Here is a 27,319-nt window from a genome sequence, read left to right as displayed (position 1 = left end):
GTAACACTTCAGAGGCGATTGGGGTAAATATAGCTTGGTAATTCTCTTGAAGTAAAGTGAAATAATTGCTATGAAGCTATGTTGTTATATAGTTTTCCAGAAAATGACTTGAGTTTCATGAAAATTTATTATAATTAAAAATTCCCAGTCTGCTTACCATTAGTAGCAGCTAAATCGATGAGTCCTTTTTAAGAGCTAAGTTGAACTTCAATTTTTTAGTAGAAGTGAGAGTCCCCAGGCAACTGATAAGAAGAAACTGTACAGCGAGTTCCTTGCTATGCCGACAACAGAGGCCCATCTTCGCTTCTTTGTTTCCCATGTAGAAAAAAATATGGAGAAATGTAAAGCCCACCTATTACATCATTCCATAATAATAATAAAAAAAAGTAAACTGAAGGAAAAGGAAACGGAGTAACGCCCCCGCATTGGAAAGAGATAGAAAAAGTGCCCCCCTAGAAAAATGGGTCCCTTGACTCCCATTTCCATACTTATCACAGGCGCTCCTTTTTTTTTCAATCTTTTCCTTAACGATTCCAATCTTATACAGAGGATGTGTTATCGGAACCTCAAAAGTTCAAGCGAAGAAGCAATACTTTGCTACCTGAAAACAATTCTCCTGGTATATTATAATGTACTTACATTTTTTGTCTATTTCGTTATTAATTTGTTAATCAATTTACTTTCTTCTTTATTAGTAATTGATCTCTTCTTTCTGTATTTTATTATACCTTCGGTTAATTCTTTCAAATGAACACTATTCTTTGTAAGCTTGGCTTTCAAGTCAGTGACACTTTTGTTGTAGTTCCATATGAGTAGGGTTTATCTGAATAATAGTAATAATGATGATAATACAAAATGATGGTGGTTGTCGATCATTTTAATACTCCTCCACTCCATTGTTCGTGTAGCTCTACATCGGATGCTTGAATTCTCGTGTTGTTCTTACTCATCTCTTGAATTTTACTACCTTCATCAACATGAGACCACTATAATGGGAGAAACAAGTTCTCAAGCTACTGACTGGGTTGGTTACAAATTGTATGTTATTTATTTTTGTTGTTCTTTCCATGTTAACGAATCTTCCTTACTTATACTTTGCTATGATTTTGTTTCGGTTAATTTTCGTTGACCTTTCATGTTTTAAATATTTAACAGCATGACCGATGGTGACAGGTATATTCCTTAATTTAGATGCCGGTTGTCATAGATAAAGTAATTAGCGGACTTTGAATTTATATTAAGTGTTCAGTTTCAAAGATTTGATTGTTTTGCAAATCAAAGGTTTTACTTATATTTACTCTCCCTGCATATTGATGCAAATTTAACTAATTTTGCTTTGTAGCGTTAGTGTTAGTGCACCCATGACAGTAAAATAAGTTTTAGCTGTGGTTATCTGTCCCAGTAAAATGAATTACAATGGTTAGAGAACCAGTTCCAGGACAATTTACTTGCAACTAAGTAAAAATAGGAATAATTTCTATTATCCCTCCAAACGATTTTCTATTCCTTGAGAAAAGCTAAAATGTGCTTTGTTACTTTTGGTACTGGGTATCGTGTCTTGTGAATTTGGGACCTGTAGATTATTCCCGTTTTTTAGCGAAAATGCAAAAGGACTTATTATTTATGAACTTGCTCCTGCGGCCTTGAATTTTTACTGCACAGCAGAGGGGTATGTTAGCTTTGTCTTACATCCTAAGCTTGTGTCGTCTTACTTAGAGGTCAATGTGACACTACGAACAATGCAAGAGTGATCTTGGGTGACTTGAGATGCAAAGAAATTATGAAAGGTACAAAAATTAATCATGCATCATAAAATCCGTCATATGTGATACACACACACACACACACACACACACACACACACACACACACACACACACACACACACATATATATATATATATATATATTATATATATATATATATATATATATATATGTGTGTGTGTGTGTGTGAGTGTGTGTGTGTATATATATATATATATATATATATATATATATATATATGTATGTATGTAGTATGTATGGGTATGGGTCTATGTGTGTGTATATATATATTATACATGCATAACTACATAGATCGTGATAAGAAAAATCATGATGGCAACAATTCGTGGTTGCATGGTTATCGAGTATAAATCTGTAAATGAATTTCTAATTCAGGAATTAATGCACTATTGATCTTACTAGCGACAAGGTTGACGACCTGGCCACTTTTTGTTAGTGTAAGTTATTAATTTTTTTTAACAAGTTATAATAAAAAATTTTCGATCGCTTATACTTTTGCTTATGATATACTGTTTTTACATATTTATTATGTGTTGTGTTTATATTTTTAGATTTATAATATACTGTGGGTATGTAGGACAATTTATAAAGTTGTTTTGATGTACCCTTTTAATATATACACAAAACGACAGATGGAATATGATTTTAGATTAATATTCTCTCAGTTTTTCCCTACCGAATTGTAGCAATAAAAAATTTTCATCCTTCCATAAACAATTTATGAAATGTTTGTAAATCAGAAAGAGCTTGTCACTAACATATATTTTTTCTTCTTTTACAGTGAAAAGGGCCAATTTGAGTAGAACCTCAGGTAAGTCCTCCCTAAAAATTAACTGTTTTTAATGTTAAGTGATCTAACGCATTTGTTATAGGCTGTTGATTCCTCTCTTAGTGATTTTAGTTTATAAACTTGGTATTTTAAAAAGGCAAGAGTAAATTATACTTGATGAAGGGGGAGATGCTTGTAAGTATTTCGTGTAAATTTCTACTTTGTTTTGTGGTAACTAGAGGTAAATAGTGAGTATTTTGGAAGTATGTGTGTGCGTGTGTTGATATACATGTATGCATATCGACACATATATAGACCTTGGTGAAAAAGAAATTAGGAACTTACTTGATATTAATGCATTTTTAACCATTAATATTCTTGAGTATCAGAAAGTGTCATTTTAATCTGTGCACGTACTGTATACAGTGTGGACGGTGATAAGTAATCCATTTTCATTAATTGGCTTTTCATGGAAGAAAAAAAAAAGTGGGAAAGGGGTGGGGGGAATGGTAGACTGGGCCTGGTGGTAAGACACCTGGGAAGGACTTATTTGTGTTCGATGAAGGGAAAAAAAACTCAACATCAGATCAGTTGTATCTAAGAGTCGAGAATCGTGTTGTATAAGAATGAATCTTAGTGTGTAAATGATATGTTTATATTCCACATTGAGATTATTTACGTTTGTTGATCGGCTGACTTTCTAGGTGACTGCATATCAGTTCAAAATACGGTCGATTTTAGGGGAAAGTTCCCTTTCCTCTGGAAATTCTCTGTAATCACAAATTCAGTAAATAATCGCTTCGCTGTTGACAATTATATGCCTTGTGATATTGGAGTAATGAAGTTTACTGAAGAGGAATGGAAGTTAATTAAGAACGATGATTGTAGGTATGAAAAATAATGGCCGATAATTTTGTGGTTATTGATTTGGTTGCAAATACAATCATGCACGAGTTTATGATTGGCTGGTGTAAGAATTTTGAAATAGCTTACTGAAGCAGGTGATTACTGTGAGAAAGTTTTTGTTTATTTTCATACTTATATATATATATATATATATATATATATATATATATATATATGTATATATTATATATATATACATACATACATACTACATACATACATACATATATATATATTTATTATATATTATATATATATATATATCATACATACATACATATACATATATATATATTATATATATATATATATATTTATTTATATATATACACTCATACATACATACATACAGTATATATTTGTGTGTGTGCGTATGTGTATGTATGCATATATGTACATATGTGTGTATGCATGCATGTATGTATGTATATGTTTGTGTGTGTATGTATGTATATATGTGTGAAAAGTATTCGCACTTATAGACAGATGGACAGATTTATAATTGTATGTTTTGGTATGGCTTTACAGTGGGTCCTCTTGATAACGAAAACATTATACAGTAGCTAGTGTTATATAAACAAATGTATTTTGTAGATAAGCCCATTATTCAAAATCTCTATGACACCCTAGGGTTATATTCCTTTTCTAAATTGTTAGGAATATTTTAATGCAAATCATGATCTAAGAGAGGAATTAGCTGTTACGAATTTTTTCATTATTGGAAAAGGTCGGTAATTTCAAGATGAAAACATTAACAATTATGGCAAATTACTGTTATAAAAGAAAAAAAAAATTCTGGTGGTTAGTATTCAAAGCTTTTATATCCTCCATGTTATTTTAATTGTCTGTTGTTCACTTATATGAATACATAATTTTTGTGCACGTGAAACGATATTCATAACCTAAATAATCGCTTTGGTTTTGTTATTGAAATAATTGGACTTGATTTAGTAGGAATTTGCCATGATGTTCTATTGCGTTCTTATTTCAGCGTTTTACTTTTCTTTCATTCTCTGCAGCTCAGATCACGAGTAAGTAACTGAGGAATGGAATGAGTGCCATGCATATGACTGCTAGCATTAACATTATAACCACTACTACTTTTTTTCTTAAATTACTAACACCGCCAAACAAAGCTGGTTGTGCATTCCGGGCCAGAACCTTTGTAAAACAAGTACATTGGATCTTGACCGTTATTATTTCAAATCCTACAGTGCATGGTTATCAGTAATGCCAGTAAGGTTTAACTGACTTCATAGCATTTGAATTTCCCTTGGTAATGGTATACCTTTCTTGGCCCCATGAGATGATATATTAACCGAGGAATGTGCAAATATTTTGGTCAAATTCAGGTTATCTTTGCAACGCGCGTACGTCATATTTCGTGCGTGTGACACGTTGTTACTATCAAGTTTATTTTATTCAAAATAAGGATTGTCTATTCATTGCTTTCTTTTGTGTTACTCGCTTAATTTCGTATATTTGATGGCACTATTTAACTGCAATCTAAAATTAAACCATCTTGAACCCCCTCCCTTTCCAGCAAGGATTGTCGTGAAGAGTTAGATAGGTTGTGGAATAGCTGAATCTTTGTCATACCCAATATTGATGTCGTGACATGATAAGACATTCCCTAGAACTTGTGTCATTTCGGCATTGCAGTTAAACTGAGGTTAATATGTCATCTTCATCAGTAGACCTTACCGAAAATAAGAAACTGTTTTGATTCTGTTTGGTAATAGGTTACTGCGTAAGTTAGTAACTGCCAAAATATAATGGTTGACTAGTATACATCATCTGTCACAGGGATTAAACGTAAAGTTTGATAAGTCATCGGCAGGATTCGTCACAAGTAGGACATGTGATGCTGTCTGCAAGATTTTACTTCGTTTTTAGTTCATTTATTCTGAATTGGTGGTCAGTTCACAAGTGTTACCTTTTTTTTCCTTTTTTTTACCATTTGCATCTGGTGCATTCGCACTTTTAAAACGATTATTACTATAATATATTCAAGTACGTTATACCTTTTGTCTTCTGATTGTTTTGCTAAGTTCAGCAATGGATGGCTATGGTTAGCAGAATCTGGTTTGTATACCATTGACACATACGCCCTTTGAATATTGATTGAACGAGGCATGTATATATATGTATGTATGTATATGTATATATATATATATATATATATAATATATATATATATATGTGTATGTATATATATATATATATATATATATATAAACTTGCCCCTCCCCACTCTTATGAGTGTCGTGTTCATAGTTAGTTAATTGGGTTTTTGTTTATGGTATGTTGAAAAGATACCAATCTGTGAGTCTAGGATTCGTAACCTCTTAGGATCCCAAAATTTCGTATTCATTGTAAATCCATATTATACTGCTGTTGAGTTTCTAACGTACACTCTATCATTTTATATATCTCATTGCGAAGGAGTTGATTGAGGAGAGACGGTTTAGGTATGTGAATGTCAGCATTTTAGTGATGCTGACCTCTTGCTTTCATGAGGGGGTTAGTCAGCTTCCCTTACTTTTGCAGTGAACGTTAGCGTTAGTGACAAATCCATTTGTAGGTATATAAAAGCTTCTTTTATAATAAAATCAGTGAATTGGTACCGTCGGATCTCATTTACTAACCTTGGGGGTACACGAATATATGCATACATACATACATTCATACATACATAGATGACTAATAGGTGACTGTATATTTAATAAGCGACAGATAGCAAGGTCTGGGGCCTGGACTCTTAAGGCATTTCCAAGAGAAACACGTTTCTTGATGTATCCTATTATGGTACATTTACGTATAAATTCATTGAAAAGAATTACTATATATTTAGACTTTTCACGTTTCACATATTCTTTAATTCTGAACTTACACACATTATGACGAAGACACACATAAGAAAATATATCTGACTTTTAGTAGAAAAAAAAAAAAGCGTCATTTTCGATTGTGTATTGGTACCTAATTTTAGTATTCAGAATTTTCCAATTCATTTGAATGAAAGCATATATTATTCCTAAAATTCAGGTAGATGAATGAGAAAAGTTACAGAAAAGGTGGTATTTATACCAAGAGATCCATCCACAGGCAAGCCAGTTTAGGTCACTCCCACTGATAATCCTTCTTTAATCCTCTTAAGCGTTGGTTGAATGAAAATTTTATCAATGACATCTGAATCCCATGAGCCCTTTGAAATGTTCATTGCCTGTTTTGTTTAATCAAGGCCGATTCTTTCATCTGACTTGTACCGACAGTTGCTGCTATAAATTATATGTGACAGATTCCAGTTTATTCTGTGGTTATGTTCATTTATATAGCTGAGTTCTATTGTCCATACCTAACTGACCGTTTATGTTGTGTTAATCTTTAGGGATGTGATCTTCCTGTAAAACTGATGTAAGGTTGGTCACTGTCCAGGCATGGGCTTTCATAAACGCCTGTGTTCTTGGGGTTTGTCTTTTGTTGGGCGTTAATCAGGGATTTGGTTAAGGTGTTTGGGTAAGTAAATGCAAACGGGTTAGATTTTCCTAGAGTCTGAGTCACCGTCTTAATCCTGTCCAGGTGTGGCATTTTTATTTTATTGTTGGGTGTCTCTCTGGGCTTATCTTGAGGGGGTCGGTAGAAAATTACGTTTGCTTTGTGAATTGCTTTCTTAGTTATATGGTCAGGATACCTTCCCAAAACTCACAAAGACAATCTTTCATTCAGACTCATCGTTTCGTGTGCCAGAGCTTTCAATTACAAAATTTCTAAATGGTTAGCTGGCCTCCTTTCCCCTTTTTTAGACACTTTTTCTCCCAGTCACATTAAACACTCAGAAGATTTTTGTCACAAATTCAGAGAAGCACATATACCACCTACAACATGAAACTTTTAAGCCTTGACACAGATTCCCTATTCACAAAAGTACCAGTACAGGACGTTGTTCAGTTTTTGAGGGAAAAATTAGCCCCTTATTTAGATAATTAACCATTGGCGCTTGACAAAATAATAAAGTTAATTGAATTATCATTCGGGGAATCATTCTTTAAGCAAAAATTCGGGTGTAGTATGGGTAGCCCTTTTAAGTTCTAGTTTAGCCAATCTGTACATGGAATACTTTGGAAGTACAGTAGTAAATGCAATAAAACCCAAGAACATGCTGTGGATGAGATATGTAGATGATATTCTAACATTTTGGGATAATAGATTGGGGAATTTCAATTAATTCCTTTCGAAATTAAATGCATTAGTGCCCAGCATCAAATTATATATATATATATATATATATATATATATTACATTGTCTAGGGAAGAAGATCTGGCTGTGTTACTAGAAGAGCTGAAAGAAAGAAATTGGGATGTAATAGGTTTGAGTGAAATTAGTAGAACTGGGGAATCTTATATAGAGTCAAAAGAGGTCATATATTTTGCTTCAGAGGACATGGAAGGAACAAAGAAAATGGAGTGGGTTATCTTATTAATAAAAATCTTGCAGGTAACATAGAAGCATTTTACAGCATTAGTGATAGAGTTGCAGTATTGATTATCAAACTAAATAAGTAGTATAAGCTGAAGATCATTCAAACTTATGCACCAACAACATCTCATTCAGAGGAAGAAATAGAAATTTTTGATGAAGACCTGCAGATATCTTTGAAAAAACATAAGACTCAATTTACATTTGCTTTGGCTAATTTCGGTGCTAAAGTAGATCAAAAGAAGAGAGGAGAATCAGCTGTAGGTAAATTCGGAGTGGAGACAAAAAATGACAGAGGAGACATGCTTGTAGAATATGCTGAAATACAGTCATAAAATGACGAACACCTTTTTTTATATATAAAAAAAGAACAGAAAATGAACATGGAGAAGCCCAAAGGGAGAAACGAAAAACGAAATAGATTTTATTCTCAGTGAAAAAGTTAATTTAGTTAAAGATGTAACTGGGTTAAACAAGTTAAAGTCAACGACCATAGAATGGTGCTAAGCAAAATTTGTCTAGATCTAAGGAAAGAAAGAGAAAAATCATTTTAAGGAAGAAAATAAACACTCCTGTAATAAGAGAAAAATCTGATGAGTGTAGTTTAGCAATAGAAAATGGGTACTCTCAGCTCAGTTACATGATGAAATTTAAGCAAGTAAATAAGAAATGTATAGTAACTTGACAAAATTTTAATTGGAATCAGCACAAGAGATAGGTGAAAAGGTTCCTCAACAAGATCAAGGAAAACTATCAGAAAACACCAAAAACGTAATAAATAAACGTTTGGAAATGAGGGTAAAATCCAAGAGAGATAATAGAACTAGCAGAACTATCCAAAACAATAAACAAACTAAAAACCCAGGACATTCGTAAACACAATCGAACCAAAATGGAGGAGACACTAAAGAAGGGAAGAAGCATCAATTTCATGAAAAGAAGACTTGGAAGGAACGGGGAGCCAACAGATATTTGTTTTAAAGGATGAAAATGGAGATGTTATCAACAAATGCGATGGAGTGATAAAATACTCTGAGCATTTCTATACAATGCTGTAGAATAGTGTTATAGGAAATAACTTTGTCAATAGAAATAATGAAACACCTGAGCCGGTACCTAAAGTATCAGTAGGAGAAGAAAAGAAAGCATTTAAAGACATGAAAAGAAACAAACCAGCAGGAGGAGATGGCTTAACAATTGATTTAATAATAGATAAAGATTTCATTATAGTAAACTTTCATAATAGTGAAACCCGCTGAACTTTACACTAAATGTTTGCAAGAATGCTCTATACCTACAGATTGGAAAATATTTATCAATATATTAATTCATAAAAAGGGAGATGCAAAAGACCTGAAAAATTGCCGCCCAATAAGTATACTCCAGTAATATGTAAAAGATCATATTAGGCCGAATAGGAAGACTGCTAGACTTTAAACAGCCAAGAGAGCAGGCAGGTTTTAGAAGCGGGTATTCAACAACTGACCATATCCTTGTAATTAACCAGCTAAAGGAAAAATCAACAGAGTATGACAAACCACTATGTATGGCATTTGCAGCCTAGGAGAAAGCTTTTGATTCTGTCAAAACTTCAACCGTAATGAAAGCCCTTCAAAAGCAAGGAATAGATGAATCTTATGTTAGAACACTTGTTAGAACACTTGAAGATATCTATACGGGTAGTACAGTAATCCTAAAACTACATAAAGACAGTGAGAAATTTCCGATTGAGAAAGGAGTTAGACAGGGAGGCCCCACCTTGCCTAAATTATTCACAGCGTCCCAAGAAGTTTTTAAGAATTTAGATTGGGAAAATGTTGGAATTAGTGTTAATGGGGAATACCTTAACAACTTAAGATTTGCAGATGACATAGTTCTACTCAGTGAATCAGGAGATGAATTACACAAGATGATAATAAGATTTGAATAGAGAAAGCTGAAATGTAGGACTGAAAATGAATATGAGTAAAACTAAGATAATGTTCAATGAAAATGCCGAGAAACAACAAATAAGGGTTATGGACGAACGTCTAGAGATTGTTAATGAATATACGTTTAGGACAGACAGTAAGTGTTTCCCAGGATATGAGACCGAAATTAAAAGAAAGATAAGCATGGGATGGAGAGCTTTTGGTAAAAAAAATGAGATTATGAAAAGGAAACTGCCTCTTTCTCTAAAAAGAAAAGTATTTTATCAGATTCTCCTACCAGTATTAACTTATGCATCAGAAACTTGGAGCCGTAGTAAAGCCTTTGAACATAAACTAATTACGACTCAAAGAGCTATGGAAAGAATAATGATGGAAATAACACTAAGAGACAGAAAAAGAGCAACATGGATACGAGAGCAAACGAGATTGCAAACGAAGCAGGGGAAGGAAGAGGGGAGGATGGATTGACGAGCTAAGAAAATTAAAGGATATAGAATGGCATAGATAGACCATAAACAGACGGGAGTGGAAGGACATGTCTGAGGCCTTTGTCCTGCAGTGGACTAGCAACGGCTGATGATGATTTATATATATATATATATATATATATATATATATATATATATATATATATATATATATATATATATATATATTATATATATATATATATATATATTCGTTTAATATCAGAGTCACTTAACCTCGGACTAAACACCAAAGGGGGGATTTGTAAGTGAAAAGCGATCCGTCACCAGGTGTACTCGAACCACCAAATGGTTGGAAACGACGAACTTTCAGTGATGCTATGGAACGCTTGTCGCTACAAAATTTCCTTCGGTGTTTATTCTGGGGTTGTGTGATTTGCATATTAAGCGACACTTGTAGCGTATGGTTTGTGAAGTTAAAATTTTACGGTGCATGTGACAATAATTCATACATGTGTGTGTGTGTGTGTGTGTATATATACATATATAAATATATATAATATATATATATATATATATATATATATATATGTGTGTGTGTGTGAGAGAGAGAGAGAGAGAGCGAGAGAGAGAGAGAGAGAGAGCACAATGGCTAACATCTATGTAGTTTCGCTTTAATTAGGTTACGATATTAATTCCGACATTAATGATGTAGCTTTGAGAACTTTTACAGTCATACAAAAATTATGGCTTAACTTTATCGGATGAATGATACAATTTAGTAGAATATGAAAGTCAAGTGGGCTATGAAGCTGTTCATCTTATTGTATAATTGGGTCATAAGTACTCTCCAAATGGGAGTTTGTGGTGCCTTAAATCGGCAGCCTCTTTTCGTAATATCGCAGATGTGTAATTAGGATTACATTTATTATTTTGGTGTTATAAAATTAGTTCATTTATTTTTGTAGATACAGTTTGCCGTCATCTATAGATTCCATTGATCAATATCGGAAGGCTTTCATAAGTGTTCCCTTATCTCACCAGAGTGCGAAAAACATTTCATCTCATGTTTTCACGAAGTGTCAGCTTTGCTGATGTTTTGAACCTAGTAAGCAAGACACTCTTGCGTGTTATATTTAGATTCATATTATAATTGAGGGACATATAGACGATGGAAAGACGAGTTTATTAAACAAATCCAGTAAAGTTAGAACCAGTAAAAAGGTAGATGGAAACATAAGGCAGCTCTTATAACAAATGAGACCTTAGGCCCTCTCGTTATATGTAGGTAAACAGAAAAACCGAAGCGCCTGTTCATGAACTCATATTCTCAGTTAAATATAGGTTAAACATGTTATTTATAGTAAAAAAAGAACCTAGTTCCTGCATTTAAATAAATATGCTTAATATACACTGCCTGCCTCCGTCTTGTTATTCCTTGTATTTTGAAGTTTTCATGTTCATCATAAACTAAAGGGCGTTGTTTAACTTTGTGTTCAGTAAAAAGAAATCACCTTTGCGGCTTCAAAGCAGAATTGAAATCCACCTGTGCGAGACGCTTATGAAAATAGCCAATAACCAACCTTTTGCCGGAGCCGCTTTAATGAAAACTAGAAGCGTGAGGTCTGTAAATATTCAGAACTTTGTTCCTCTGCTATTTTCTTAGTTTTTTTATCCATACCGAGGATCGCTGAACATACAGTTGATTTTACCGAAAGATTCTTCCATCACTTTTTTATGGTATATTTTCAAGACCACACTTCGAAGCTACCAACTAACCTTGTAACCCTGTTCGACCAGCCCGCTGTGTAGTTTGCTATAAAGAATATTTTCTAATGCAACAAGCGATTTATTTTTCATAAGCTTCCCTTGTGGAGTGTGATCATCAGCATGCACGAAAATATACTAGGCTATATATTTGTACAGTGACTTGTGTGTTTGTTTAAAAAACATAAAAAAGTATGCCCTTTTGACTTTTGAACTGTTTTCACTCGTTCACACGGATTCATATATATATAGATATAGACTATATATATATAATATATATATATATATATATATATTATATAATAATATATGTTTGATGTAAATATATATATCATATATATATATATAGAGATAGATATATAGAGATAGATAGATACGTGTATATAGAGATATATATATATAATATATATATATATTATATATATATATATTATATAATATATATATATAAATATACACACGTATATATATGTGTATATATATTTTATTATGTATATATATGTATGTATATGATATATATGTATGTGTATATATATATGATATATATATTTATAGATGTATATATATGTATATATATATGTATATATATATATATATATATATATCCATATATATATATATATATATATATATATATATATAAAACTAGAATATCTACTGTGACAAATACATGACGCTGCGTAAAAAAAGTAAAAAAAAATTATTTTTCTTTAAATCAGTTCAATATTAGCACCTTTTAAAGAGATTACAAATCTTATTTACATTGTGGAGAAATGTAAATATACGCATAACTATTTTGTGGAGTGAAATAACTTGCAAAAATGATTATGTAAACATCTCTTCTTGACGGTAGGTGTCCAAGAACGCTTTGCTCAGAATACTGTAAATTGTGAAATGGTTTTGGAGTTCATGGGTGTGTTTGTGTGTCATCGAAAGTCTGTCTCTTGGGAGGAGCCTTGGATGGATGAGGTGTTATTCCCTGTAGTGTTTTCGGTACTCTCCAGGTGGATTATGCCACACGCGGATCCTTCCGAGGAACGTACCAAGGATTTAGGACAGATTTTACGCTCTTCCTTCAAACAGCCCGCCCGTATCCCGTTCAAAGAGGAATCAGGAAAAGTAAACGAAAAATTTCAGTTACGTTTGTAAAGAAAGGCTCCCAAGTCATTCACCCCGTACGGGGGTAGTGCCGTCAGTAGACCTCTTGCGGTGCACTGTAGGCATTACTTAAGATTTTTTGCAGCCTAGTCACTTCCCCTTTCAATTGTTTTACTTTGCCTCTGTTCATATTATCTTTCTTCCATGTAAACTTTCCACCATCTCCTAACAGTTGTTTCATAATGTAGCTGGGAGGTTTTCCTCCTGTTGCACCATTGAATCCTTTTCAATCACGATTTCCCTTTCTGTGCTGAATGCTTTCATCATAAGTCCCAGCGCTTTGGGCTTTGTCTTCAGTTTTATATCTCAGATCCATTCCAAAATGACTTTCTAGAAATACAAGATTGACAACAACTCACAAATGTCTCAAGGCCATGTTGTTTTGCCTACTACAGGGCTGTGATCAGAAACACGCTTGTTGTCGCCTGGTTACGTAATTACATTACACAGTCCCATAGCTTGAATTGTAAAAGTAGTTTTGGAGATTACTTATATAACAAATATGAATATGGTGAGGTTCTTTAGCATGAGGGACAGGAGTACTATTGGTTGTTTTTCTTTAATCAAATTTTATGGGCAATATTCACTGCATTCATAGTTGTTTTTTTCCGGTTTGTTGGGACTCAATCATGTTTCATGGCACAGAATTGTGTCATATCAGAAGCCTGAACTATAATGAAAATTAATTGACACTCGATGATAATCACGAACAGAGGGCATTGACAATTGAGGTAGGGTTGATTTGCTTTTTTTTTGCCTGTATTTCTCTTGGTTATAAGGTAAGCCATTTTCGCAGTAGAAGGTGACAATTTACTAGCGTTTTTACACTTTCAATACTAGATGTTCTTCTGTAAGAGAATATTGAAAGTTTTTACTCGGTAAGAGAAAGTATTTAATGTTGACGGGGCTTTATCTTTCGAAAATTACTCAATTGCTGTAGAATGTATTAAGAAACAACTGTGTTTTTACATTTTACTGTGCATGTCTATTTTATCGATGCACATATACTGCATCTCACAATTTTTGTTGCTTTTTAATAACGCTATTCAGCAATGATGGATATGCATTTGCCAATATTCTTTCACTTTTGCATTTCTTTCGTTTTAAAGCACCTTTTCATAAACGGAATGTTTTATTTTTTATTTTTATTTATTCATTTTTTAGTTTATCAGAATAGAATCGAACTAAATATTTGGCATGACGTTTCATCATTAGTAATTTAATATGCTTGCCATCTATGATATATGCTCTTTTATCAGAGATGTCTTGAATTTAATATTGCATCGTCAGCACTTTTATTCCTTAATGATACTTTGAGAAAATGAAAGTGTTTTCCTTTCCCCGTAGGGGTTAGGGAGGCTGTAAGTAATAGATTATCTTTTTATGAAAATTCAGTCTATTATTTGACACCAATTTTAGTTCTGGAGTCTGACACGAGGTGCTGAATCCAGAAAGCAAACATTTTGTTTCACAGTCTGAAAAGCTACTTTGAAGTTACGAAAGAAGTGCTCCAACGTACACCATAAGTGCACGTGCACGCTTATGGTAAATATTGTTATTGACCGCATCTCTTGTCGAAATAATCATAAAACTCCTCACAGATAGACTCCTCCGTAACCGTGTAACCTAATTTTGTTGCCTCGGGCCATATGAAATAAATCTAACTTCCCAACCGCGTGATTTATGGCCAGGTTGGTCTGAAGATAGAGGGAGGTTGTTCCTCTTTCACTTGGATTATCATTAGGGTGAAAGGAACATCTTGGTCCGGTATTATGGCAGTAAATGATGCTGTCATACATTTTGGACATTTGATTCTCGTCCGTTAAACGAACAGCATGTGAGAAACTTGGTCTTTCTCTCTTTCTCACTATCTCCTTCTTCTTCTTCTTCTTCTTCTTCGTCTTCTTCTTCTTCATGTGAGGGCATAGATGCAGAAACTCATATTTAAACCAGATTTCCTGTATTAATCAATATAATTGCGTGCTAAACTGTTTTCTTTGATTTGTGTCAACATTGGGAAATTGTTGACTTTTTAATACGTGCTCTTGTCTATATTTGCCATATTGACGATTTGCATCGGTTGTCATCATCGTTATTATAATCTGTTTCTGTGTTGGTGCGAAATAAAAATTATTATTGTTTGGCCAAGTTATAATATAAAATTAAAAATTTAATATTTTCAGATTTTAAACAAAAGGGATTTTGAATAGTTCTTAAAATATATGAGGACTTGTTGATTAAACTTTACGAGACCGGTACAACAATATTCATAACTAGTTTTGAATAAAATGCTCTCTCTCTCTCTCTCTCTCTCTGCTCTTCTCTCTCCTCTCTCTCTCTCTCTCTCTCTCTCTCCTACGCTATTCTCTCTACTAGATTATCTAGTATAATTATAGATATATATATTATATAGATATATATCTATAAGATATATACATATATCGTGGTTTCCTTGTGTAATTAATTCGCCATTACCTCATAATGAGTTAATTAACATATGTTGTAGTGTGGTCGCTCATATTAACTTATTAAGGTTGAGTACAGTACCCTAAAGACAGGGTTATTTTGTTCCCTTATTTTGTTCCCTTAGTTCTTGTTAGTGATTTAATTTGTTCCCAATTCTTGTTTGTGACAGATTTATGGTAGTAGCATATTTCCTAATAAGCAGTTTATAGTCCTTCTGGAATATGATTTTTTAATTCAGGATTCGATTTAAAATTTTGATATTTGAAACAAATAGTAATTGAAATCATTTCGATTTTTTTTCTTTATTTGTAGAGAACTTGGTTTAATATATTTTGTTTGCTGAGGAATTTGTTTTGAATGGGTTGCTGTATTCACACGTATAATGTGAAATAGTATTAGACATTTTCCGACTGCGGTTGTATACATTCGGGCATACTTATTGTTTATACTTGTTTTAAGTGTTTGTAATTATTTTTGTGTGTTGGTTTTTTATATAATTGATTTACAGTTGGATGACTTTTTAAGAGGCATTGAAAGAAGATTGAGAAAGATTTCTTGATTTTTAAAAAAAATTTCCGTGAGTTAGTGGAAAATACAAATAAATAACAGTTAATTCCGATTCGTCAAGTTCGATCTTGAAGTGAAAGATGATCTGTTGTTTGTTTATGTTTAGGAGATTCCATTTTGTTTCTCTCTCTCTCTCTTAAAAATTGAGAGCTTTGTATCTCTCAAATGGTAAAACCATGCACTTTACTGGTGCCGTCGTCATTGGATGATTAAGGTATTTCCTTATTAGTGGCTTTTGTTTCAGCCTAGTAATAAATTATGACAATAAAAAGAATGCATCTGGATTGGTATGCTTCATGGTTGTGTTATTAAATTTTTATTTATTTACTTATTTATTTATTTATTTATTTATTTATTTATTTATTTATTATTTTTTTCCTTAGTCTATCACAGTCCTCCAATTCGACTGGGTGGCATCTATAGTGTGGGGTTCCGAGTTGCATCCTGCCTCCTTAGGAGTCCACTTTTCTTACTATGTGCGCCGTTTCTAGGATCACACTCTTCTGCATGAGTCCTGGAGCTACTTCAGCCTCTAGTTTTTCCAGATTCCTTTTCGGGGACCTTGGGATCGTGCCTAGTGTTCCTATGATTATGGGTATAATTTCCACTGGCATATCCCATATCCTTCTTATTTCTATTTTCAGATATTGATACTTATCCATTTTTTCCCTCTCTTTCTCTTCAACTCTGGTGACCCATGGTATTGCGACATCAGTGAGTGATACTTTCTTCTTGATTTTGTCAATCAATGTCATGTCTGGTCTATTTCCACGTATCACCCTATCTGTTCTGATACCATAGTCCCAGAGGATCTTTGCCTGATCGTTTTCCATCACTCCAGGTTGGTGCGCGTACCACTTATTACTATAGGGTAGCTGAGGTTTCTTGCACAGGCTCCAGTGGAGGGCTTTTGCTACTGAATCATGCCTCTTTTTGTACTGGTTCTGTGCAAGTGCCGGACATTCGCTTGCTATGTGGTTTATGGTTTCATTTTTCGTATTTCACTTCCTACATATGGGAGAGATGTTATTTCCATCTATCGTTCTTTGAACATATCTGGTTCGTAAGGCCTGGTCTTGTCCCGCTGTTATCATTCCTTCAGTTTCCTTCTTGAGCTCACCCCTCTGTAGCCATTGCCACATGTCATCGCTGGCTAGTTCTTTAGTCTCTCATGTATTGTCCGTGCATTGGTTTGTTGTGCCATTCTTCTGTTCTGTTTGTCATTCTCCTGTCTCTGTATATTTGTGGGTCTTCGTCTACTTTTATCAGTCCTTCTTCTCATGCACTCTTGAGCCACTCGTCTTCACTGGTTTTCATATATTGCCCCAGTGTTTTGTATAGTCTGTCCGTATTTGCTCTTGGGTGTTATTATTATTATTATTATTATTATTTATGAAAATCTCTTAATCATATGAGTCAGTAAAATGGTAAAGAAAGCCATAGTGATGACGATGATGATGATAATGATTGATAAAGGGTTCTTAATCACGAAAGTCACTAGGATGGTGAAGAAGGCCTCATTGATTATTATTATTATTATTTATTGAAAGATATTGCTGCATCAGCTGCATTCAACTTGTAAATAGTCTTCTCTATTTTTCTAACAATAGCTTTCTCTCTGCTACTACAACTGGCGAGTATTGCGCCGATATTACTCATCAGGAGGAGTCAATTTCGGGGATATTGCTTAATATTTATTTATTTGTCACAGTACATGAACAAATAAAAATACAATTCGATCTAGTGGCCAACGTTTCTCTCGGTATCATCCGAGCATGATCACGGCAGTGGATCGGAGTAGACTGTAGGTGTTGTCAAGATCTACTCAATATATAGCGGCAGGTCAGCAGGGGGTCAACCGCGAGCTGCGTTTTCATTGGCTGGTGGCGCAATGCGCTCCAGCTATTGGTTGAAAGAAGTTTTCTTCAAGACGCTTCTCGTCGTTGAAGGTTGCGCTGTTGCAGCCTAGCTGATCGTCGAGGCTGGGGCAAGACTTCCCGGGCGCTGTGTCACGACGGCTCGCGTTGTCATTGGCTGATGGGCTGCTTGTCTCATCTGGTATTCTTTGATCGGGAGTGTCGTTCGGTCTGGTATTATTTGTGCTATTATTTATGCACATAGGTCTCCTTAGGTTGGTGGGGAGGAAGAGCACTTGAATACGACGCAGGAAGTGTGTGTGTGTGTGTGTGTGTGTGTATGTATGTGTGTGTGTGTGTTTGTGTGTGTGTGTGGCAAGCAAATTCTTCTGTTAAAACAGGTTATGTCTAAAGTGTACAAGGCCCATTAAAACACTGATTTAAAGCTAGGACTATATTTTGGTGGACTGACTTCCACCGTTATCAAGCGGCAAATGATAGATTAAGTTACATTGGCGAAATAAATTGTGTGAGATATGGCCTAAGGTGATGCCCGGGTCACCGCTAATGTCTTAATCCACTTCATCGTTGCCAGGCTCCATTGGAAGGTTGATCCTATTATTCTATTTTTATATGTATTATGTATGTATGTATATGTGTGTGTATATATATATATATATATATATATATATATATATATATATATATATATAGTTTATATATATATTTATTTATAATATACATATATATATATATATGTATATATATATATATATATATATATAGTATATATATATATATAATCTTTCTACTATATATATATATATATATATATATATATATATATCTATATATATATATATAACAAGGAAATATATTTTATTTAAACAAATTCTTTTGATTTCAAAGAAATTGTCATGCATACATTATAAACATAAATGAAAACAAAGTAATTCGGTCACAGTCGAAACTAAATTTAAAAGCGAGAGGAAATAAAATATAATAGAGTAATTAGATGAACAAAGGTAAAATATTGATAACTGTCGATATTAAGTGGCAAAACAGAAAGATGGTCAGACTTGACAGCGTCAGGTTGAAATGATATTTACGACATTTCGAGAGAGAACAAATAACGGAAAAACTTTCAGTGAAGGTTTTTAGACGAACAAGGGAGATTTTACTGTTGTAAAGTCATGAAGGAAGGAAGTCACTTGGAAATTATTTCCTAGGACCATTAAGAGTGAAATGAAACCGAAATCTAAGAGCCCAGGAGCCGTTCTGTTTGACAGAGGAACCAGTGCCTTAATGGCGCGTATCTTAACTTTTGATAGGATCTCTTTACGTATGACTTGCATTTTCTATTCCTTTTGTATTTCGTATACTTTTTAAATTGGCGTACATTCATAAATACTCATATAGTTGTGTATATATATTATGTCTATGCAAGTATTATATATATATATATATATATATTATATATATTATATAATATCTAAATATATATGTGTGTGTGTGTGTGTGTGTGTGTGTGTGTGTGTGTGTGTGTTTGTTGTGTGCGTGCGTGTGTGTGTTTGATGGTTGTTATTCCAAATATAGATAGTTATATTCATCGATATTTTTGTTTTGTAATGATAAGGTTATCGGAGTCTTGGTTTTTCAGTTGCAGTATATATTTGTGTGTGCTTTTGCATTAATTACCATGAATGTTCGGTCACAGTAACACGCAAAAAAAACGTTCCTTTATAGGTGGGGGTTGGGGGAGGTTTTATGAATGATCCCCTCATCACGAATGAAGGCCCATTATGTTCATGTACTATTATCGGTCATCAACATTATAACGTAGACATCAAAAATTCTCTGTAAAGAATATGGTCTTAAGTATTTTTAACAATGAAAAATAGACTGTTATCTACTAATTTACTTTTTCGAAAGTTTTGTTTTTCATTTTAGGGAACATTCTATCTGTACCTCAGCTATTTTGATATTTTAATTGTGTACCTTGAACACCAACGCATTTTCTGATTTTATATGTTAGTTCTTTTCTTTTAAAGAAACGGTCAATAGGATGGTAAATTTAACGTCCATTCGTAACTTAAACATTAAGGTCAGAGGAAAGGGAAAGAGGGGGGGAAAGGAAATTGGTCTAGGCGAGCTTGAAATATTAGTTTTTCCTTTTCTAAATTCGTTGTTAGAGCCATCAAGGAATATGTAAGTAGTATTAGTAATAGAAAACGTTTCCTAAGGGTAGTATGGTAAAATGCTATATTAAGGAATAAGTATTATTTTCAAGAGAAAAACGCTCCCTCTTCACTATATGGTCAAAAAGAGAATAATTAACTACATTTAATCGCAGACTTTGCGACTTTTCATATTTACTTTATGCCAAAGTAAATAAGACTTTCAAGGGGACTGGGAATTGATATGAAGAACAATTTTAGACTTCATTCAGCTCGAAAAATGCGGTCATAAAATGGTGGCTTGGTAGAAAATTAGTATTTTCCCGTGAAATTGTTATGGTCAAGTGATCAAGACGAGTAAGGGTTTACAATCATAAGGTGACTAATGCCTATGAACAAAGGTACCTTCAGTGATTATTATAGTTGAAGGATGATAACGTTTTAAGGTAGATTTATTCACACAGGAAGTTTGGGAGAAGAGTATTCCTTTTTCTGGATTATATGCTATTGTATATTCTCCTGTAAATGGTAGGCTTTACATATATATATATATATATATATATATATATATATATATATATATATATAATATATATTATAATTTACGGAGGTGTAAGTTTCGTTTAGATAAAGATTATATGCTTGATCAGGGGTATTCAAAATCGCGAACTTTATTGCGTAAGTAACATGAAAGTAAACGGATTTTCTGTCTCGCACAGAAGTGATATTTTCCTGCCCCATTCAGCAATTTTTCGCCCATCTTGACGCGATATGAAGCCAACTTCTGAAGACGTTTAAGAAGGGAAAGATGATGCTTCTAAGTTTTAAGTAAAGCGGCGTGATATTAATGCTCCTAGCTTATATATAACTAAGTCAAGCAAAGTTCAGACCGCTGTTCATTTGCTAACTACTCTTAGCCTTTGCCCTAAATTCTATGTTCTGTTCTCTGTTATAAAGTAACTCTGTTCACAGTCTATGCAGTCTCTCCTGTTTTCCTTTATGATTATTTATAAATAACGAACTTGAACTCAAAATGGTAATAAGGAATTAGCATAATAGAGTGATGTTGAAAATTGACAAATAAATGAAAATGCTGGAGTAAATGTAAATATAAACTAAACAGAAACAAACACGAATCACGGAACTGAATCTGCGCTAAATTGCAGTTTGCAAGGGGCTAATTAATTCCATATAATAACGATAGTTAAGTTTCTGTATACATTTCGTGCAGAAGCAAAATTCTCGGAGAACGACTACTTTAATCTCTGGAATACAAGACACCAACCATATACCTCAAGAAAGTAAAGCTTTCTTGTAGAAAAAAGTCTATCTTTAACATTTTATTTATGGTAAGCCAACTCTACCTCCAATGTCCGCTTATAAGTTTGTAATGTCACCGAGTTTTTTGGGACAAACTTTGTGTGTATGAGAGAGAGAGAGAGAGAATTTTGTTCCTATAACCAATTTACAAGAACAAAATTAACTGGTTGATTACTCATTTTGGCCGTCTCCTAAGTATTGAATCGCCACTCGACATGTGGTCAGTATTGCAGAGGCTATCAGTTACATAATACGGATATGACTTAAGCAAACGGTGTTTATAGCAGAATGTGCTCTTTGTTTTGATTCACTTGTTCCTACTTAGGTTTTATTAGTTACAAAATAATAAAAACGAATATGATCATCTCGAAAAATGTTTTCACTTTCGGCATTCTGTGGTGCAAATGTTTAACTCCCTTATCATCCTCTCTGAGGTGCCAGTGTCTTCAGATAATTTCAGTTGTATGTTCTGAAGTATCGGCTTTATCAAACAGAAGATCAGATTATACTCTGTGAACACACTTAGTGTGACATCATGAATTGTGACTCATTACTGATTTAACCAATCGGCTACCTCCTAAACTATGGGAGGGCCCGTGTCTTTTAAGCCCTAACGGGATTAGGCTTTCTGGTGATAGAAGTTCACTCTCGACGTGGTTTGGAAGTCACGTAAAGCCGTTGGTCCCGTTGCTGAATAACCACTGGTTCCATGCAACGTACCATACAAACAAATAACAGGATTAGGTGACTATCGTTGATCAGATGTATGGAATCCATACAGGCAACATTCGTGGTAGAATGCGATGATTGGGTTGTCTTTCAAAGACTTGAGAGCAGTGGAATATTAGAGGAGTTATAACAGTTTATTTCTAGGTTAGGTTGTTATTATTATTATTATTATTGTTATTATTATTATTATTATTATTATTATTATTATTATTATTATTATTATTATTATTATTACTCAGAAGATGAACCGTATTCATGTGGGACAAGCCCACGGGGCCATTGACTTGAAATTCAAGCTTCCAAAGCATATGGCGTTCATCAGGAAGATATAAAGAAAAAGAGGTCTCACTTATTTAAAAAGAAAATCAATTAATTATTAAGTTGAAAAAAGGTGTATTAAAATGCAAGGAGAATAGTATTAGGGTAGTAATACGGATGTTATTATGTAGTAACGTTTTGGATGAAGTCATTATAATTACTACGAACCCACGGTGCTTTTGGGAGTATCTTGAGGGGGATTATCTGTTCACGTAATACATCTCGAGATATTATGTTGATCGAGAATCCGTTCGTAAGTAAATTATATTATTCCAAGAAATAAGAATCATGGCTGACCCATTTTTCCAGAGTACTTTGTCAACTTCACTCCAGCCTCGAGCTCTAAGACTAACGCGTTGTTAACTGTGCAAATCCCTCGTGAATGTAGAGATGGGAGAGTCTGCCTTGAGTAAAGAGATTAACTACACTTGTTACCGAAATAATTTATGACCTTGACATGATTCTCTCTCTCTCTCTCTCTCTCTCTCTCTCTCTCTCTCTCTCTCTCTCTCTCTCATTTGGGCAGGTTACGCGTTGGAGGCTTCCTGGAAAAGTTTCTTTTAGTTTTACCTCTCCGTAAAGAGGTGACCTCATTCCGAATATGGATACCGATGAGCCAGAAATTTGCCATTACTTTAAAAGATCTATATCTTCTACAGTCTATGATGGAGGACTTGACTTTCTCGCGAACGAACATAAGTTTAGGATAAGAATTCATGTCTTAAAAAAAAATACTTTACTCATAAATGGATTCGGCGTCTGTAGTCTCGTTACAGTAATTGATGACGTAAAAAACAGGTAGTTATAGGGGGTATTTGTTCCTTGCATTTGCAGAGCTAGAAGTGTTGAAGAAGATTAGACAAGACCTAGTAATATGCATGCCGTTATTTCTGGCTAATCTCGTGCGTATGAAAATCTTCAATTGAAAATAAATATTTGATCAGTGGGATTATACACATACAAGCATTCAATATTTGTTTCGATAGTTGATATTGTCGTAGACACAGTATTTTTATTATTATTCGTATGATAATGTGCATTACGACTTTTACTCACGAGATGCGAGGGTAATTACTTTTCAGCAAATCAGTCTTTAACGACGGTTACCATGTACGTGAAATATCTTTGTTAACAGGGAAAATGAGAACGTATGAGTACTTGGTTTAACAAAGGAGAGGTCTTCACAACTAGATTATATACGTATGTATATATATATAGTATATTGTAGACATGTTATATATATGTATATATATATATATATATATATATATATATATATATATATGTATATATATATATATATAGTTAGAGGGAAACAACATGCGCACCTATTCTGTTTATTACCCCATCCCATTTCTGTATTTCTACTTCACTGATATTCCTCTCTACAGCGTCGGCTAAATGGTTCCTGCTATATTACACGTGAGCTAAGATATTGGTCTTATGTGGCCTGTGAAATATGTGTCGCCGATAACATCTCCCATCGTTTTCTCATTACCGTGAAATGAAAGCCGCCTCCTTGATTCCTTTATCATAATTTTTCTTTAACGCAAACTTATTTCTGGGGTCTGTTTACCTTGCATACAACGGCGAGCAGGAACAACCTTATGATAGATGTCATGTAATTGGCTAGCCATTTTATACCGTATTGGCTTAAGGTTCTTTGCAGCGTCCCATCGGCCCTTACCTGTAACCCTTTTCTTTCCTTTTACTGTACGCCCATTCATGCTCTCTTTTTTTCCATCTTACTTTTCACCCTCTACTAACAATTGTTTCATAGTGCAACTGTCAGTATCCATTTCAGCGCTGAATGACCTCTGTTAAGAACGGAAAAGTCCGGTCTCAAAGAAACCGGTTAATGAAAGGTAAAGAGAGCGAGTAAGTTTAGAGAACGATTTTAAGAAAGAACAAGAAGTTAAACATCAACCTAGAGATAAGTAAGGAGTAAAGGTAAACAGTACAGTGAAAAAAGTTGGATATTGTACGAGAAATTTGAATTAGAAAGGACACATAAATGATGAAAGATTCATGACAACCATGCGGCTGTAGTATCACACACACATATATATACATATATATATGTGTGTGTGTATGTATGTGTGTGTGCGTGTGCGCGCGTTTGTGTAAATGTAAATGTTCGTTTGTTCAAAATCTTAAATATCCGAAAGTTCTTCACCGATTGCTTTGAAATTTTGACACAAAATTGCATTCCAATATGCGCATGTTTTTATAATGGGGTTTCATCCTAACCCCCACTTCCGAAGGGGTTGGGGGTGAGAAGGGATTCCATGAAACATAGCTGGTTCTGCTCGTGAAACGGGGCTGGTTATACCTGTAGACTTAGTTACTTCACGAATTTATCATACATAATTTCTGTATACGTATGACTTATCATATGGAAAAGAATACTATAGCGTAAACTTAATGACATCAAAGAGGGTGGAGTTTGAGAAGGGGGTTGACAAGAGAGAGAATGAGAGGGAGAGGAAGTGAGAGAGAGTAGACAGGGTGTTAGGGAGAAGACAGAGGAAGAAGAAAGAGGGAGAGAGACAGTGATGGTTGGAAAGAAAGAGAGAGAGAGTAAGAGAAAGGAGCTTTCTCTTTTCTTTCTTTTCCATTCAGCCTGACTGAGCCACAGCACTGCATGGCCAGGTACAGCTAGTGTGTATAATACTGTATATATAGTATATATATGTATATATATATATATATATATATATATGGTGTGTGTGTGTGTGTTTGTGGTATATATATATATATAATATATATATATATATATATATATATATATATATATATATATATATATAGTATATATATATATGTGTGTATATATATTGAGGACATTTGCTAGATTCATATCGGGTATCAATATTGTGATGCTACAGCTCCATAATTGTTTATTGTTTTTATTGTTGTTTTTCATCTGATGCCTATATTGCTTTCTATGTTGTGTTGGTGTATGGTTTTTTATTTGTTTAGTAATCTTTGATCTTTTTTTATTTTTTTATCTATTTTGTGATGACTTTTTTTCCTTTTGAGGGAGAAGGTCGTTCTGTTTGTGAATCCCCTCGCTTGTGTGACGAAAATTTTTTTCCATTTCACTCTAGTTGTTTTCATTCTTTTCCCCTTCAGACATTCTATTTCAGTGGTTTGACGTTTTCTTCTATTGTAACAGTCCCCCTTACCCATACAAAATTAGGTAATGTGCTCTTTTATACCCTCCGTGATTAGCAGTTTTTCTACTTTTAGGGTAATTTTGATATCTACCATATAATGCGTAATATTATCGAGATGTTTTAGTGTGTTATAAGGATAGTATTACACCCTTTTTTTTTAACAGCTGATTGCCACAAATTGATGTTTCTATGGATTATGGGTATGACAACTTCACGACCTTTTTTATTGGCAGTTATACCTTCACATGTGTAATTGCAAGTTTGGGAAAACATAGCTATCTATTGTAGGCAGAATATGTTTCCACAGCTTTTCTTCTATGTTCTTATATAAAATTCATACTTACTCATGTGACAGATATTTTCATGTAAAATCGAATTCATTACATAGTGTGCATAAAGACTCGAGGAGTGATTGAATGGTAAGTTGTGTAGTAGGTCCCCATAACTCTTATATTGTCCATACCTGAATAGTTCTATGAATATAATGGGGGCTTCGACATTAAGACTGAAGATTCAGACAGGTTTTTCTCCTATTATTTTCCAGGAATTTGCCTCTGGGCATTTCTCCCGTGTCGTTACGCTTCATTGCTTTCGTAAACTTTTTTCCTAACAGCGATTATGCCTTACGGTGTAAAAGTTACCCATAACAAACAATTGTTGTACCGTTCTCTTATGTTTATGAAAATTTGTTTTTTAGGCCTTTACATAGGTTTAATTATATTTTTTTATATTACTAGTTACATCAAAGATAACCGTAACGATGGTTAAGTGCCTAGACGTGTTTATATTGAATTTGTGTTGAATTCAGCGCTGCTTTTGGGTGGGTTAATCTTATGGCTCTTATGTATAAACATAGTAACTTAGGTGATGATGACTGCTAGCTTGATCTCATGCAGATGTTTAAGTGATCACCAGCGGACACGTTGATGGAATTTTGAGAGTATCGCAGTCTTTCGTGTTCTGCGTTCCGCAAGGTAGTATCTGGGGTCCCTTGACATTCAGTGTCAAGACGACTGACGGATGATGATGGTCTTATGCAATGTAGTAGCTGTTCTTTACATTACACCGACTTTGCTGCTTTCGTAGTAATTCTTAGTTCTCTACAATGTGATGTAAATTAGTTGTTTGCTAGCCTCAAATCAGTCCGTAACCATTGTGGTGAAGGACAACTTCGTGATGCCTTATGCCATGGCAGTACTTCACTTGGCGATTCGCGGCACTCAGACATTTCGTTTTATCATTTTGGACTTTGCTACCCTGTCTTAGTGACATCAGCTTCTGGGATCACCAAAATTAATTTTTTTTATTCCTGATAATATTAATTATAATTTTAGCCATAGCTTGGAGATATCCATCTCCGAGGAGCTATTGCCTTTGATACTGAATCCAAGGGATATATACCTTGACTGAATCTAGCTGTTTTCTCGAGTGCGCTGTGTAAAAGACCTGTAATTAGTTTACTTTTTTAATAGTACTTTTT

At 33.9% G+C, this 27,319-nt stretch overlaps 1 protein-coding gene across 1 annotated transcript in view; it reads left to right on the top strand.

Annotated features, from left to right (window-relative positions):
• Positions 1 to 27,319, top strand: part of LOC135220749 (phorbol ester/diacylglycerol-binding protein unc-13-like) — a 1,290,517-nt gene that overhangs the window by 423,524 nt on the left and 839,674 nt on the right. The window contains 1 exon segment of the mRNA XM_064258201.1: positions 2,570 to 2,599. Within this exon segment, the coding sequence (XP_064114271.1) occupies positions 2,570 to 2,599 (30 nt within the window).

The sequence above is a fragment of the Macrobrachium nipponense genome, chromosome 2 (genome assembly GCF_015104395.2).
Source record: "Macrobrachium nipponense isolate FS-2020 chromosome 2, ASM1510439v2, whole genome shotgun sequence".
Lineage (NCBI taxonomy): Eukaryota > Metazoa > Arthropoda > Malacostraca > Decapoda > Palaemonidae > Macrobrachium > Macrobrachium nipponense.
Note: the sequence above shows the minus strand (reverse complement) of the source record. Positions and strands in the feature narration are given on the sequence as shown.